At 43.8% G+C, this 14361-nt stretch overlaps 1 protein-coding gene across 1 annotated transcript in view; it reads right to left on the bottom strand.

Annotated features, from left to right (window-relative positions):
* KCNJ5 (potassium inwardly rectifying channel subfamily J member 5) overlaps nucleotides 1-14361 on the bottom strand; it is a 50903-nt gene that overhangs the window by 24083 nt on the left and 12459 nt on the right. The window contains exons 2-3 of the mRNA XM_048513276.1: nucleotides 10252-10391; nucleotides 2372-3318 (exon numbers count right to left, since the gene is read on the bottom strand). Of these exons, the coding sequence (XP_048369233.1) occupies nucleotides 2372-3318; nucleotides 10252-10283 (979 nt within the window). The 5' untranslated portion in view covers nucleotides 10284-10391. The remainder of the gene's footprint in view (nucleotides 1-2371; nucleotides 3319-10251; nucleotides 10392-14361) is intronic.

The raw sequence follows: 14361 nt of genomic DNA, 5'->3' as shown, positions 1-14361 counted from the left end.
CTTTAAAACTGCGTCCCCTGCAGGCCAAAACGTGTAAAACACCCAAAATTCAAAAAAAATAATAAAACGTGGACTCGAATTTTTTCGGATTTCACTCCGAATTTTTCGGCAATATCTGTCAATTGCCTATGATTCCCGGATTCGCATACAAATCATTTTATGCCCCAAAATACCCAAATCCGAATTTTACCGAATTTTTTTAGTATTGACCAACCCTAGCGGCAATATAAACCAATTGAATGGAAACAAATGAACAAGCGAGACGCTTGCATATGAAGCAAACCTGGAAGCTCTACTCTCCATCCCCCCACCAACAGACACCACATTCTGGGTATTGCTAAAATGATGCTTCTTCCACCTTTGTGATGAGGAAGACTCACCCAAAGTTGTAGCTGGTCATGTGCTGCTTAGTTTTATGATAATTAGCCCAGACTAGCCTCATCTCATTGGATCTCAGACATCTAAGTAGGGTTGGCACTGGTTAATGCTTTGATGGGAGACCACCAAGGAAGTACAGGTTGCTATGCAGAGGAAGGCAATGGCAAACCACTTCAGTTCACCTGTTGCCTTGAAATCCCTATAGCAGTGGTGGCGAACCTTTGGCACTCCAGATGTTATGGACTACAATTCCCATCTGCCCCTGCCAGCATGGCCAATTGGCCATGCTGGAAGGGGCTGATGGGAATTGTAGTCCATAACATCTGGAGTGCCAAAGGTTCGCCACCACAGCCCTATAAGGGCCACCACATGTTGGGTGTGATTTGACAATACTTCCTACCACTACTCATTACTTTCATTTTAATGTAAATTTATTCCCATAATAAAGATCTAATCTCACAACTGATTGTACAAGCTAATTCTGTCCTTAGCAAGCATGCAAGCCAATGCAGATCTGTGCCTCCAGAATGGCTATACAGATTCTCTTTTGACATTGTAAATGGCCACCAGAATGTATTGCAAGCAATCACATCACAGCAGTTTGAAACTGTCGCTGGAAATGCTTTATTTTTCCACGATATGCGGACAAAAAAAGTCAAAACGGTTCTTTTCAAATGTTTTAAATGTTCTGTGTGGAAAAAGCCGGTGCTATGCAACCAGTTAGCATTCCCCCCTTCTCTGCACACTGTGACAACCCCAAAAGACAGAGAACTGAAGCTGACTCACAAAAGAAACTGCAAAGAATGAGTCTAGAGAACAGACCAAGACCTGACTAGGCAACTTTCTGCAGACCTTTCTTGGTAGCAATTCAGAAACACAAATAGTATCTGAAGATCAGGGCCATGGAACTATGTATCATATCATCAAAATAAATAACACAGTTGAGGTTGGGCAGAAATGTGGAGTCTCCACAAGGTATCATAGGCTCATTCCGCACATGCAGAATAATGCACTTTCAAACTGCTTTCAATGCTCTTTGAAGCTGTGCGGAATAGCAAAATCCACTTGCAAACAGTTGTGAAAGTGGTTTGAAAACATATTATTTTGCATGTGCGGAAGAGGCCATGGTTTCTCTGGAGTTTGACAATTCAATGTATATAATGAAAGTGTATAAAAGGCAATTTCCCATAAATTCAGTTACTGTAAAATGCTTCAGTGTTCAAATTTTGTTTTTTGAGATGACAAATTCACATGAGCTAATTCAGAATCTATTAATTTTTGGCTGGAATTGGAAAATATGCTTCACTTCTATTACTGATTGCTGATGGTTTATGTGTGTGTGTTTGTATAAAATAAAATTTATGTATGGCATCTGTCAGAATTATACCAAATAGTGGGCGTTTTCCCACTTACCAGTAGCTGTGCGCTACTGTAGACAAGTAGCGTGGGGTCCCCCGGCACTCCCCACTACAGGGGCAGCGACAACGCAGCCGCCCCGACGCTGCCGCTGTCGTGCCCCCTCAGCGCACGTCATTCCTGGCACTCTTCCAAACCGCGCCTTTTGATGACCCCGCGCAGAGTGCGGGGTCGTGGGGAAGCCAGGGCACGCACCAGAAATGACGCGTGCTGAGAGCAGCACGCGGCATAGGGGGATCGTGGCAAGTGGGGAAACGCTCTTTGTTACAACAGTTCATAAAGATCAGGTTTTGTCAGGGTTTCTCCACACTTGAGATGTGTGACCAGCTGAGGACAATAATTCCAAAGTTAGCTGGAGGAACACAACTAAGTGTTCTCTGCTTACCTCTATCCAATCCATTTCTATTAAAACCAGTCCCCGTTTCTATATATATGGTAGAAAATTGCATTAAAAAGCCATGAAAGAAAACAAAGATAGGAAGTCAGATGCAGAAAAAAAAATTTCTGAACCATGCTCAAAAATTAACACAAGGAAAGTGGCAACTGGAGCAACATTGACATTGTAATTTGGGCTTACCAGTTGCTTCTACCATCCCCTCCAAAATCACCACGATTTCAAACTCTTCTTTCTCCATCTGGGCACGGGACATCTCCCAGAAGGGACTCTTCTCGTTGATTTCATGAGAGATGATGAGTGGCGACACCAGAAACAGACGGTCATCCCCAGTGTCAAAGCCCACATTGATGTCAGTTTGGTTCAAAGGGATGAATTCCCCTTCTTTGGTCTGTTTGGATTTGATCAACTTGGCCCTGATGGAAGCCTCGACAATATGGGAATTCCGTAAGTCTCCAACCCGGAACATAAGACACAGTTTCTCGTCCCTCATGGAAATCACAGCATTGCTGGAAAACATGAGGGTCTCTGCCCTCTTCTTCGGTTGGCTGATCTTCACAAACATGCAGCCTACCATGAACGCATTGACTATGGATCCCAAGATGGCCTGAACCAAAAGCAAGATGATGCCCTCGGGGCATTTTTCAGTGATAACCCTATGGCCGTATCCAATGGTGGTTTCAGTCTCAATGGAAAACAGAAAGGCTGAGACAAACCCACTGAGATTGTCAACACATGGGATCCAATCTTTTTCTCCTACGTGGTCCAGATCTCCACGAATGTAAGCAATGAGCCACCAAATGAAGCCAAAAAACAACCAAGTGATAGTGTAAACCATGGTGAACACAAGAAGGTTGAAACGCCATTTGAGATCCACCAATGTAGTGAAAAGGTCACTAAGATAGCGGTAGGTTTCCTGGACATTCCCATGGTGGACGTTGCACTTGCCAGTTTTTTGCATGTAGCGCTGTCGTGGCTTCTTGATTTCTGCGGCCAAAAGGCGTGTTCGATCGGTGGCAATCGGGACATCATCTCGGACTTGTTTGGGAATCTTTTTGAGCTTCCTTGGAGTGACACTGATTTCCATGTCCTGGTTCATGAAGATTCTAGAATCTCCAGCCATGGCTGGGCTAGATGAAATCAATAAACAACATTTCCTGAGCAAGCTAGACCACTTTAGCAAACGTACATTACAATTTCACATAAATCTGGATTACCTCTTTAAAGCTATGGTTATCTATAACGAAACAAATGTGAAAAATAAATACTAATCTATATAGTTACAGGGAAAAAATAAGAAGTTCAGAAAAATACACGAAATGTAGATCAGTGATATGTTTGCGAAATGATAATGCTCAGTCCCCCTTTGATTTTGTAGGGACTTGCGTCCCTTTCAGATGTTATATCTGCACATGCAGGAGGTCAATGGCCGCATGTAGCATGAGAATGCAACTCATGTTACCACAGTCAAGAAGTTTTCTGAAGAGTGACACCGCACATTTTTTTGCAAGATAATATAACTTTGGTGCATGAGAACCAGGACCCTGTGAAATCCAGTGTTTGGTTTGCACACAACAAAGAAGAAGATTTATATCACCCCTTTCTCTCCTGTAAGGAGACTCAAAGGGTCTGATAATCTCATTTTCCTTCCCCTCCCCACAACAAGCACCCTGTGAGGTAGGTGGGGCTGAGAGAGCTCAGAAGAACTGAGACTAGCCCAAGGTCACCCAGCTGGCATGTGTTGTAGTGCACAGGCTAATCTGAATTCCCCAGATAAGCCTCCACAGCTCAAGTGGCAGAGCAGAGAATCAAACCTGGTTCCTTCAGATTAGAGCACACCTGCTCTTAACCACTATGCCACTGCTGCTCACAGAAGGAATATCTATGCACCTGCAAACAATGCATGGTGCTCCTCTCCGGACTACTTTTAGCCTCTTACAAATTTTCCCATCACATAGTCAGCTAAAATATCATAGATATTATTGTTGCAGATATTATTATGGACTAAACCAACTATCATTGATCTCCCCAACTCTTAAACAAACAGCCAAATGGAAGTTCCGATTTACATCAGGGCTATAGTCAGCAGGACAGGGGTGTTGGATTAAAAACAGCTCAGCATGTCTAGACACTGGGGGTGCTAGATCTGGGGGTATATATGTGTGATGCTTCTATTTGTCTATTCTAGAAGCTGCTCTCTGACTCCATCTTGTTCTGTGCGTCTGCTCTCTCTACTGGTAACCTCATAAGAGACAAAACATTTTTGCATGTCTCAAATGACAATGAAATAAATTAATATTTAAACATCGTGTCTAGTTTGGTCCTTGGTTTCAGATGCTGAGAAGCTCATTGCATGATATCGGACTGGTCATTCCCTCTCAGACTCGGGACAATAGAATGAAAAGTGGAGAAAATGAGGCTGGTCACCCTCAGCTCCTTGGAGGAAAACTTGATCAATTTACTGGGACAAAATTTGCATAGACAGATTAGAGAAGAGAAGTGCAAATGGACTTGTGCGTCAAATCTGCTCAAATACCATCTTCAGCAAACCAGAGTGGTTTGGGCATACCCATAAGAGAAAATGTGCCTGTTAATGGAACTTCTTTGTACCATGAGGAAGAAGAAAGAAAGAACAAACCCACCAGGAATCTTATCATTAATCCAGGGACAAAGAAGGAATCTCCTAAGGAGAGTAGCCTCTTCAGTACATCAAAGCAAGGAAAAAGCTGTGTGTTGTAAGATGCACATTGCAAGCCCTATTAGAAATCTAACCAAGTTTGTTAAACCTCTCACTTTGATCTTCTCAGGATTTTAAAAATGGGGCAGAAGAAAGCAAAACAATTAGAGAAATGCACTTTGGGAAAAGCAAAAACATCTGGGTGACTCCAAGGGTTGAGGAATGAGAAAGAGAGAAAGGGTTACAAGAGAAAAACTCAAGACAGAATTCATTTCCTGCTTTCATAGATTATACTGGCATCAACTGGGAATGATGCACCATCTATCATTTTATTTTAGGGTCCTTAAAGATGATACTCTGCACTTTGATATCAAAGCACTATATTCACATTATATTCACTATATTCACATTATCATGATTCTTTGGCTAGCTTAGTACTGGATTGGTGCACGTTTTGTTGGAAAGGAAAAGGAGGAAGTATTATTTTTGCGCCTGAAAGAAGAAGAGTTTAGATTTATATTCCCCTGTAAGGAGACTCAAAGGGGCTTACAATCTCCTTTCCTTTCCCCCCTCACAACAAACACCCTGTGAGATGGGTGAGGCTGAGAGAGCTCTGAAGAACTGCCTAGCCTACGGTCACCCAGCTGGCATGTGTTGGAGTGCACAAGCTAATCTGGCTCACCAGATAAACCTTCACAGCTCAAGTGGCAGAGCAGGGAATCAAACCTGGTTCTCCAGATTAGAGTGCACCTGCTCTTAACCAGTACACCACGCTGGCTCCTGGAAGGTAGTGTGCTGGAAGATAGTGGGCTGCTCTCTGAAGCTTTCTTTGGAAATGGGCCTGAATGAAAACTCTATACTACAGGATGGTGGCAGCACATAGCCAGCAAAGGCCAATCAAATCATGAGGAAGAATTGCCTATTTCACAGGATGATCTGCATAGCACACGCTAACCCGATCTCACCAGATCTCAAAAGCTAAGCAGGATCGGCCCTGCTTAGGACTTGGATGGGAGATCACCAAGGATGCCCAGGGCTGCTATAGCAGAAGCAGGCAATGGCAAACTATCTCTGCTTTTCCCTTGCCTTCAATGCCCTATGAGGTCACCATACATTGGCTGTGACTGCAAGAGCTTTCAACCACCATAATACAAGTGGAATCGAGTGCTGAGGAAATGTTAAATGCCTGCAACAAAGCAGACACTTGAAGGGAACACAGGAAGCCGACTTGTACTGAACCAGCTCAGTGCTGTCTGTTTTGATTGGCAGCAGCTCTCCAGGGGTTCTGGTCTTTCCAGCATTCCCCTCCTCCTGGAAGCCTTCAAAAAGAAGAGTTCTGATACTTACAGATGGTGCTTTCCACCAAGCATGAAATGAGGGTGGTTTACAATAAGAGCATAACCGTGCCTTACCATTCAAGCAGCTCTTCGTATGTAATATTTAAACCTTACCATCGGCAATATAAACCCAACATCGAGAAATCCAAATTTTGCCAAATGTTTTTTCGGAACACAACTAAATTTTCGTGCTCCGCTGAAAGCAAGGAGAGACAGCCACCAGTAAAAGCCGGAATGGCCATGCAGATCTTCGTATGGGAGAAAACAGTGAAGACAGCTTGAAAAGGTAAGGCTCATTCCGCACATGCAGAATAATGCACTTTCAAACTTCTTTCAGTGCTCTTTGAAGCTGTGCGGAATGGCAAAATCCACTTGCAAACAGTTGTGAAAGTGGTTTGAAAACGCATTATTTTGCGTGTGCGGAAGGGGCCTAAGTTAAACTGAGGTCAGGGTTGATACCAGTAGGTCTACTCCAGGTTTTATTATAGTTTCAAGGCTGCCAGAATCTGCAGCCACTCCAACCTGGATTTTGCTTATGGTCCTCTCAACCAGTTAGAGCTAGGTATGCTGTTTCCAAAGTTTCCGGGTATCCTCATTGTTTCATACAATTTATTGTTCTGCATAAAGTTATTCTCTGTTAGGTAAACAAAGGATAACTTTATTCAGAGCAACAAACACCCCTCGGTATACTCTTGAGTGACTGCAGCGTCTTACAAGAGGGTGAAGCACTCTTTCAGGTATAAGGGCCCCTGGGCAGTGAAGGATTTTAAAGATTAAAGCTCAGAATCTTACATTGAGCCCAGGAGCTTATTGGCAGCCAGTGAAGCTGTTGTGCGATGGAGAAAAATGACAAGCCTTAATCTGACTGTTGTTCTTGGCAATACTTTAAATTTTTAAGCAGTCTTTCAGAACAGTACTACATAAAACATATTACAGTAATCAAGCCTCCAGGTTACAGGAGTGTCGATCAACTGGGTGAACTAAAACCAAGGGCCTTTCCCCACTTACCGTAAGCCCCGCGCTACTTGAGGAGAGTAGCGCGGGGTTCCTCCTCCCTCCCCATGGCGAGAGGCGGACCTGACAGCGCCAGCGCCTCGACGCCTGCCGCTATCGCGTCCCCTTAAGCGGCCAGCCTTGACATCCCAGGCGCTCTTCCGAACGGCAGCCTTTTGACAGCTGACCCGCACAGACAGAGCGGGGATTAGGTTAAGGGACGCCCTGGGCTGTGGCGCCTGGGATGCCGCACGCTGAGAGCAGCACGCGGCATAGGGGGGATGGAAGGGAGTGGGGAAAGGCCCCAAGAATGGTATTGTTCTTAAGTGCCATTTGACCCTGCTGGGTCAAAAAGGGACAGCCCTCCGAGTATAAGGGTTCAAGTGGCAGACTTTAGTTTGGAAGACTTGAGTTCAAATCCCAATGGGGTTTGCTGGGTGACTTTGACCAGCCACCTTCTCTCTGGATTACTTACACAGGGCTGCTAGGGACCTGAAGATCTGACCTAGAATAAGAACTGATCTTGAGGAAACAGAGGCCCTTTCTGCACAAACCTTTCAAAACGTTTTGAGACAGGAAATAAAATGTTTCATCCAGACAGTTCCACATTGTTTTTACCCCCAAATATTTTATTTGCAGCCTCAAAATGATTTAAATCAGGGGTAGGGAACCTGCGGCTCTCCAGATGTTCAGGAACTACAATTCCCATCAGCCCCTTTCAGCATGGCCAATTGGCCACTAATATGGCTTTCAATTGGCCATGGCTAATCTAGCGATCATCAGAATTCGGCCACACCGGCCATGCTGAAAGGGGCTGATGGGAATTGTAGTTCCTGAACATCTGGAGAGCCGCAGGTTCCCTACCCCTGATTTAAATGAACCCCCTTTTAAAATGATTCTTTGGCTGAAACGTTTTCAAAATGTCTTCAGTTGCTGTGTAATCATTTGACTGTTTCCCACGTTTCTCTGCTTCCCTGAACTTTCTCCCCAGCACCATTTTCTCAGCTCCCTCAGGGCCCCCTTGCTTGTTTATTTGTAGCATTTAAGTTTGTTCTTTTATGGGGGGGTGGATTTTCGAAGCTTCAAGTATACAGGGAGTATAGAATTGTAGCAAAAGGCTGTGAAGCAGGGGCGTAACGAGGCAAACTGGAGCCCTGGGCAAAACCTGAGTTGTATGCCCCCCCCCCCATGGGCGGCTACCCCATCACGACCATTTTTTTGCACCAGGTCATTGGTGCCTGCAGGGGGTGCATTTTTAGACATATTGCCACCAAAATTTCAGCGTATCATCAGGAGACTGTCCTTATGCTACCCCCCAAGTTTGGTACAGTTGGTTCAGGGGGGACAAAGTTATGGACCCTCAAAGATGTAGCCCCCATCTCCTATTAGCTCCCATTGGAAACAGTGGGGGATGGGGGCACCTCCTTTGGGAGTCCATAACTTTGGACTCCCTGAACCAAACTGCACCAAACTTGGGGGGTAGCATAAGGACAGTCTCCTGATGAAACGCTGAAATTTTAGTGCCCCTAGCCCAGGGGTCTGCAACCTGCGGCTCTCCAGACGTTCATGGACTACAATTCCCATCAGCCCCTGCCACCATGGCCAATTGGCCATGCTGGCAGGGGCTGATGGGATTTGTAGTCCAGAAACATCTGGAGAGCCGCAGGTTGCAGACCTCTGCCCTAGCCTAAAAACTGCGCCCTCTGCAGGCCAAAAACAGAAAACCACTAAAAATACCCAAAAACGAACCCTGCATTTTTGGTGCCCCCCACAAGGTGATGCCCTGGGCAGCTGCCCACCTTGCCCAATGGGCATTACCCCCCTGCTGTGAAGCACTGAAGTATCAATTCAACTCAAGTAAAAAAAGGGGAGGGGGGAAGTCATGTAATGGCAGCCAGGAATTGTTTCAGGGGAGTGATTGCAGACATACATCATTGTAAAAGGGGAACTGAAAATGTTTAGAAACGTTTTAGGGCAGTGATGGTGAACCTTTTCGAGACCGAGTGCCCAAACTGCAACCCAAAGCCCACTTATTTATCGCAAAGTGCCAACACGGCAATTTAACCTGAATACTGATGTTTTAGTTTAGAAAAAACGGTTGGTTCCAAAGCGCACATTACTCTGAAGTAAGTTTGGTGGTAGTTGGTGGCTTTGCTTTGACACAACTGTGCAATGCTTCGAATGGGTGAATCACAACCCTAGGAGGGTTTAGAAGCAAGCCCCATTGCCAGCAACTGAGCTTACTCCCATGTAAAGGATTGCGCTTTAGTTCTTCGCATGAAAATCAGTGGGGTTTAACAGCACTTAACAGGCCAGCCTAGATATATGTGTGTGTGTGTGTGTGGGGGATTTTCCACCCCCAACATGATGAACTCTGTGTGCATGTGCCCACAGAGAAGGCTCTGAGTGCCACCTCTGGCACCCGTGCCATAGGTTCGCCACCACTGTTTTAGGGGATTTGTGTGGAAAGGGCCAGAGATCAGTTCTCTTGGAGAAAATGGCTGCTTTGGAGAGTGGCTAAAGATTTATAGTTTCTTGAAGGAGCTCACATCAATATTGTGAGATTCCCAAGGCTTACTGTATATCCTTATTTTCCCCAGTCCCCGTAAGTGAATAAAAGTTTCTGTTGTTGTTTTTTTAATCCATGTCACAGACCTTCTTCTGGGAATATGTTGAATGGACTGGTAGAATATCCTTGATGGACTGGTAAAAAAATCTGCTGATTTGTGCTAAAAGCTTGGAGGTGTTTAAAAACTAGTTAAAGATTTATAGTTTCTTGAATGAGCTCAAATTTATACTGTAAGATTCCCAAGGCTTACTGAATACCCTTATTTTCCCCAGTCCTTGTTAGTGAATAAAAGTTTGTATTTTTAACCCACGTCACAGACCCTCTTATAGGAATATGCTTAACAGAATGGTAGAATATGATCGATAGGCTGGTCAAATCTCAGACTTAGAGGTGTTTGGAAGCAGTACTTGCTCAGTGTCCACCAAGTAAATCAAAGTTTTATGGGAGACTCCCAGGGAAGTATAAATATGCATGCCAGAGCCCTTACCTCAGTGTGAGAGCCAGTGTAGTCCAATACATATGGCATTGGCTTTTGTCCTAGCAGTCTTGAGTTCAAATTCCAGTTTCATTATGGATCTTCTTGGTAACTTCGGTTCAGCCATTTCACCTTCACGCCCAGCTCCTTGGCTGCAATATGAGAACAAGAGTGGATTGCAAAGACAAGAGGAATGTAGCCAAGGAACGGTTTCCATTACTAAAGGCAGTTCACTACACACTCAGAACTTTTACATTGTCAGCTCAAATCAGATATAGTTTGTGATGACAGAGGGGTAGGCTAAAAATTCTTTCTCAGAAAATTTTGGATGTCTCATCGTTTGTCTTTTGTGAGAAAACAGGCTAGCATCATGAATGCCTTAGGAAGGGACTGTAGTTGTTTCAGAACGTATTTTCCAAGGGAAACTGGCTAAATATTAGTTTCTTGAAGGAGCTCACATTAACCTCATGATATTCCCAAGGTTTACTAAATATCCTTATTGTCCTCAATCTCGGTTAGTGAATAAAATAAAAATTTTGACGAGTCTTAACTGGCTTCTGATGGGCCCAATTCAAAGTGCTGGTACTAACTTATAAAGCCCTTAATAGCTTTGGTACTGAGTACTTGAGACAGCATATCCACCCATATATTCCTGCCTCAGTGCCTCGGAACTGAGTTCAGAAGGGAAGGCCCTCCTAGCTCTCCCGCCCCCTTTGGAGGTAAGAGGGGGGTGGCATCTCACAGGACCTTCTCAACAGTGTCCCCTGCATGGTGGAATGCCCTCCTACTAGCCAGGTGCCTACATTCTTGGAGTTTCAATCCCTGGTGAAGACCGGCCTCTTCACCCGAGTGTTTGGCTGATTCTCCCCCTACTGGGATGGAGGGGAGCTTCAGGTGTCCTGTATACTCCTCCAACTTGTGGTGGGGGAGCGGAGTTGTAGAGTCTAGAATGTTTAAGGGTTTTAGGATTGGCTATAGTGGTTTTACTGTCGTACTGCATGGGATGTTATTATGGCTTTTATTGTAACCCACCCTCATACTGTTGTAAAGTGTGGGGAATAAATACTAAATAATAAAATAATAATAATCAATAAAAGTTATTATTTTTAATCCACATCTCATATGGTTCAGTCTTAGAAGTTTGGAGTAGACTCCAGTCAAATTATACAGAACACTCCAGTCAAATTATACAGAACACTACCACTTCTTATACAGAGCACGACCACTACACCACACATTTTAAACCCTATAAAATAAAGTAAAATCAGCTGGATCAAACTATTTCGTTTGAGGGCTCTACCCTCAAAATCTCCAGGAATTTTCCAACCCAGAACTGGTGACCCTCTGGGAATTTTCCAACCCAGAGCTGGGTACATCATTCATGCACCCAAGTTTTGATACTTGTACCTCCTACATACTTGTCAACAGCTTAACAGCAGAAATGAAGTCAAGGATCATTCATTTACATTTACAGATCACAGTCATTTATAAAAGTTTCTTTCTCCTGTTTTCATTGGGCTGACTTTGTTGGATGACTCCAATTTCTACTCATATGAGAGTGGGAACATATTTTTTAATGCTTCAGTTATTTTATCAATCTCTGTCAAGTACCCACTTTTAACAAAGAAGCCTTTCTTCGAAGTGGACTCAGAACATTTTCCATTTTTGACTGGCTGCAATCAAACAAAATTGCCCGGTAAGATGTCTGATCTTCTTGAATATTTCTTGAATATTTTTTGTTATGATCTCAGCCCAGAAGAAAAACTGAGCATTACAGAGATTGGCCCTCTACATAGACTTGCACTGAAATAATGGGAAACCTCTGAGAACTGCAGGAGGTGGAGCACCCGTTGCTTTTGCTTTCAGCCAGGAATAGAACATAAGAACATAAGAACATAAGAACAAGCCAGCTGGATCAGACCAGAGTCCATCTAGTCCAGCTCTCTGCTACTCACAGTGGCCCACCAGGTGTCTTTGGGAGCTCACATGCAGGAGGTGAAAGCAATGGCCTTCTGCGGCTGTTGCTCCCGAGCACCTGGTCTGTTAAAGAGCATTTTTTTTTGTTTCCTGCTCTATATTCTGGGTTCGAGAAAAGATTGAGTATCCATGTGTATCCTATTTTCCAGACCACAACTCCCCTAATCATCTTTCACATAGGTGATGGTGAACTGAACCAAGCATTTTTGACCTATGTTAGACAATGTCAAGGGAAGATAAATTGTGCCTTACATACTATTGCCAACTAATAGCTGGCAATCAACAGGAGATGGGGGAGACACGGGACCCCAGGATCATGTGTGGTGTGATGTCACTTCTAGAGGGGAGGAGGAGAAGTTTGGATTTATTTTATACCCCATCTTTATCTCCTGTAAGGAGACTCAAAGGGACTTACAAGCTCCTTTCCCTTCCTTTCCCCACAACAGACACCTTGTGAGGTAGGTGGGGCTGAGAGAGCTTGGAAAAAACTTTGACTAGCCCAAGGTCACTCAGCAGGAATGTAGGAGGGCAGAAACACATCTGGTTCACCAGATAAGCCTCTGCCATTCAGGTGGAGGAGTGGGGAATCAAGCCTGGTTCTCCAGATTAGAATCCACCAGCTCTTAACCACTACACCACACTGGCTCTCCGCAAGAAGTGACATCACGTCACTCTCTTGAAATCACTGGAACTTCTGGCAACTCCTAAAGCAACATAACATCAATTTGGGGTTTTCCCTGTTCCTATGTCATGCAACATGTGAACCTGACAACTGGTTGCAACTTGACCTGTTACCTGAAGGAACAGCGGCAAGAGGACCTGGCGACCTTGGCCTTTTGGATCACACTGGAAATAATCTCACGTCCAAGATTCAGACTTATCCTTGCAATACAAAGGACTAGTGTTTTACTTTCTTTTGGAAATTAAAGCAAAGTTGTAGGCACAGAGGAATAGGAACACAAAACTTTAGAGTCGCGTATATTAGACTTCCATGCCTAAAATTGCTATTGAATTATAGCAGTGCTGAAAACAAGTTTCCAAAGGCATTTATGGAGTACTGATAAGAATCTGGCCAGAGCTGTTCCTGCCACCTTCTGCTTTGAACCCTCCAAGATAGACAGTACTGGTTTTTAAAAAAACCATTCAGTGTCATTCTGAGCAAAACAACTCATAATCCTACTCAGGTCTATTCAATGGGGCTTATTCTCAGGAAAGTGGTCTTTGGATTTCACTGTTAATTTACTTTCATTCCTGGGAACTAGGATTTGCAGTGCTAAATTTGCTTGAAAATTGGGTCAGAAGATGGCAAAATTAAAATAGGTTACTCTCTACTCGCCTCGTGTGTATTTATTTTATTATATAAAGGAGTATGAAACAGGCCATTCCCAATATATTCCAAATCTCCCATGACACTTCTTCAGAGGAAAAAGACGCGCATTCATCTCTACAAAACATAGAACCAAAAATGAAGGCTTTTTTTTAAAAAAAATGTACAGTTAATGAACACAGCTTTGCTATTCCTAAAGTTAATATTATTCAGTATGAGAATGAAGGGGAAGAGTCCTCCCATCACACTATAGTTGATTAAAAACAAATCAAAGAAGTTATAATACCTTACATCAGAGTTGCCAGGCTGGTGAGGGATCACCCATCCCCCATTTACATTGCCTGTTAGGGGGTGGGACTTAAACACACACACACACACAATACTGACTTTAGCATCACTTTAATTCTGGTTACAAAAAAGTTGAAGTGACAATGGGTAGCTCTTAGGAATTGTTAGAAACTCAACTCTTTTACCATAGAGTTTCCAGTAGTTCCTAGAGCTACTTATGTCACTTCTGGTTTTTTTGGAAGTGAGCTGACTCCACAGCCATTGTTGTACTCCCTTAATATCCCTGTCCACAGCCCTCCTGTCATTAAATCTACCATCCATTCAAGTTTAAAAGGTCAGTTTCATAAACTAAAATCGTCCTTGAAGATGAGCTAAGCAGTATCAACCCAAATAGTATTTGGATGGGAGACCACCAAGGAAGTCCAGGATTGCTTCACAGAGGCAAGCAATGGCAAAACATCTCCAAATGTCTCTTGCCTTGAAAACTGAATGGGGTCACCATAAGTCAGCTGCCGCTACTAGGAAGAAAA

Source organism: Sphaerodactylus townsendi, linkage group LG12 (assembly GCF_021028975.2).
Source record: "Sphaerodactylus townsendi isolate TG3544 linkage group LG12, MPM_Stown_v2.3, whole genome shotgun sequence".
Classification (NCBI taxonomy): Eukaryota; Metazoa; Chordata; class Lepidosauria; order Squamata; family Sphaerodactylidae; genus Sphaerodactylus; species Sphaerodactylus townsendi.
This window is presented reverse-complemented; position numbering and strand designations above follow the sequence as displayed.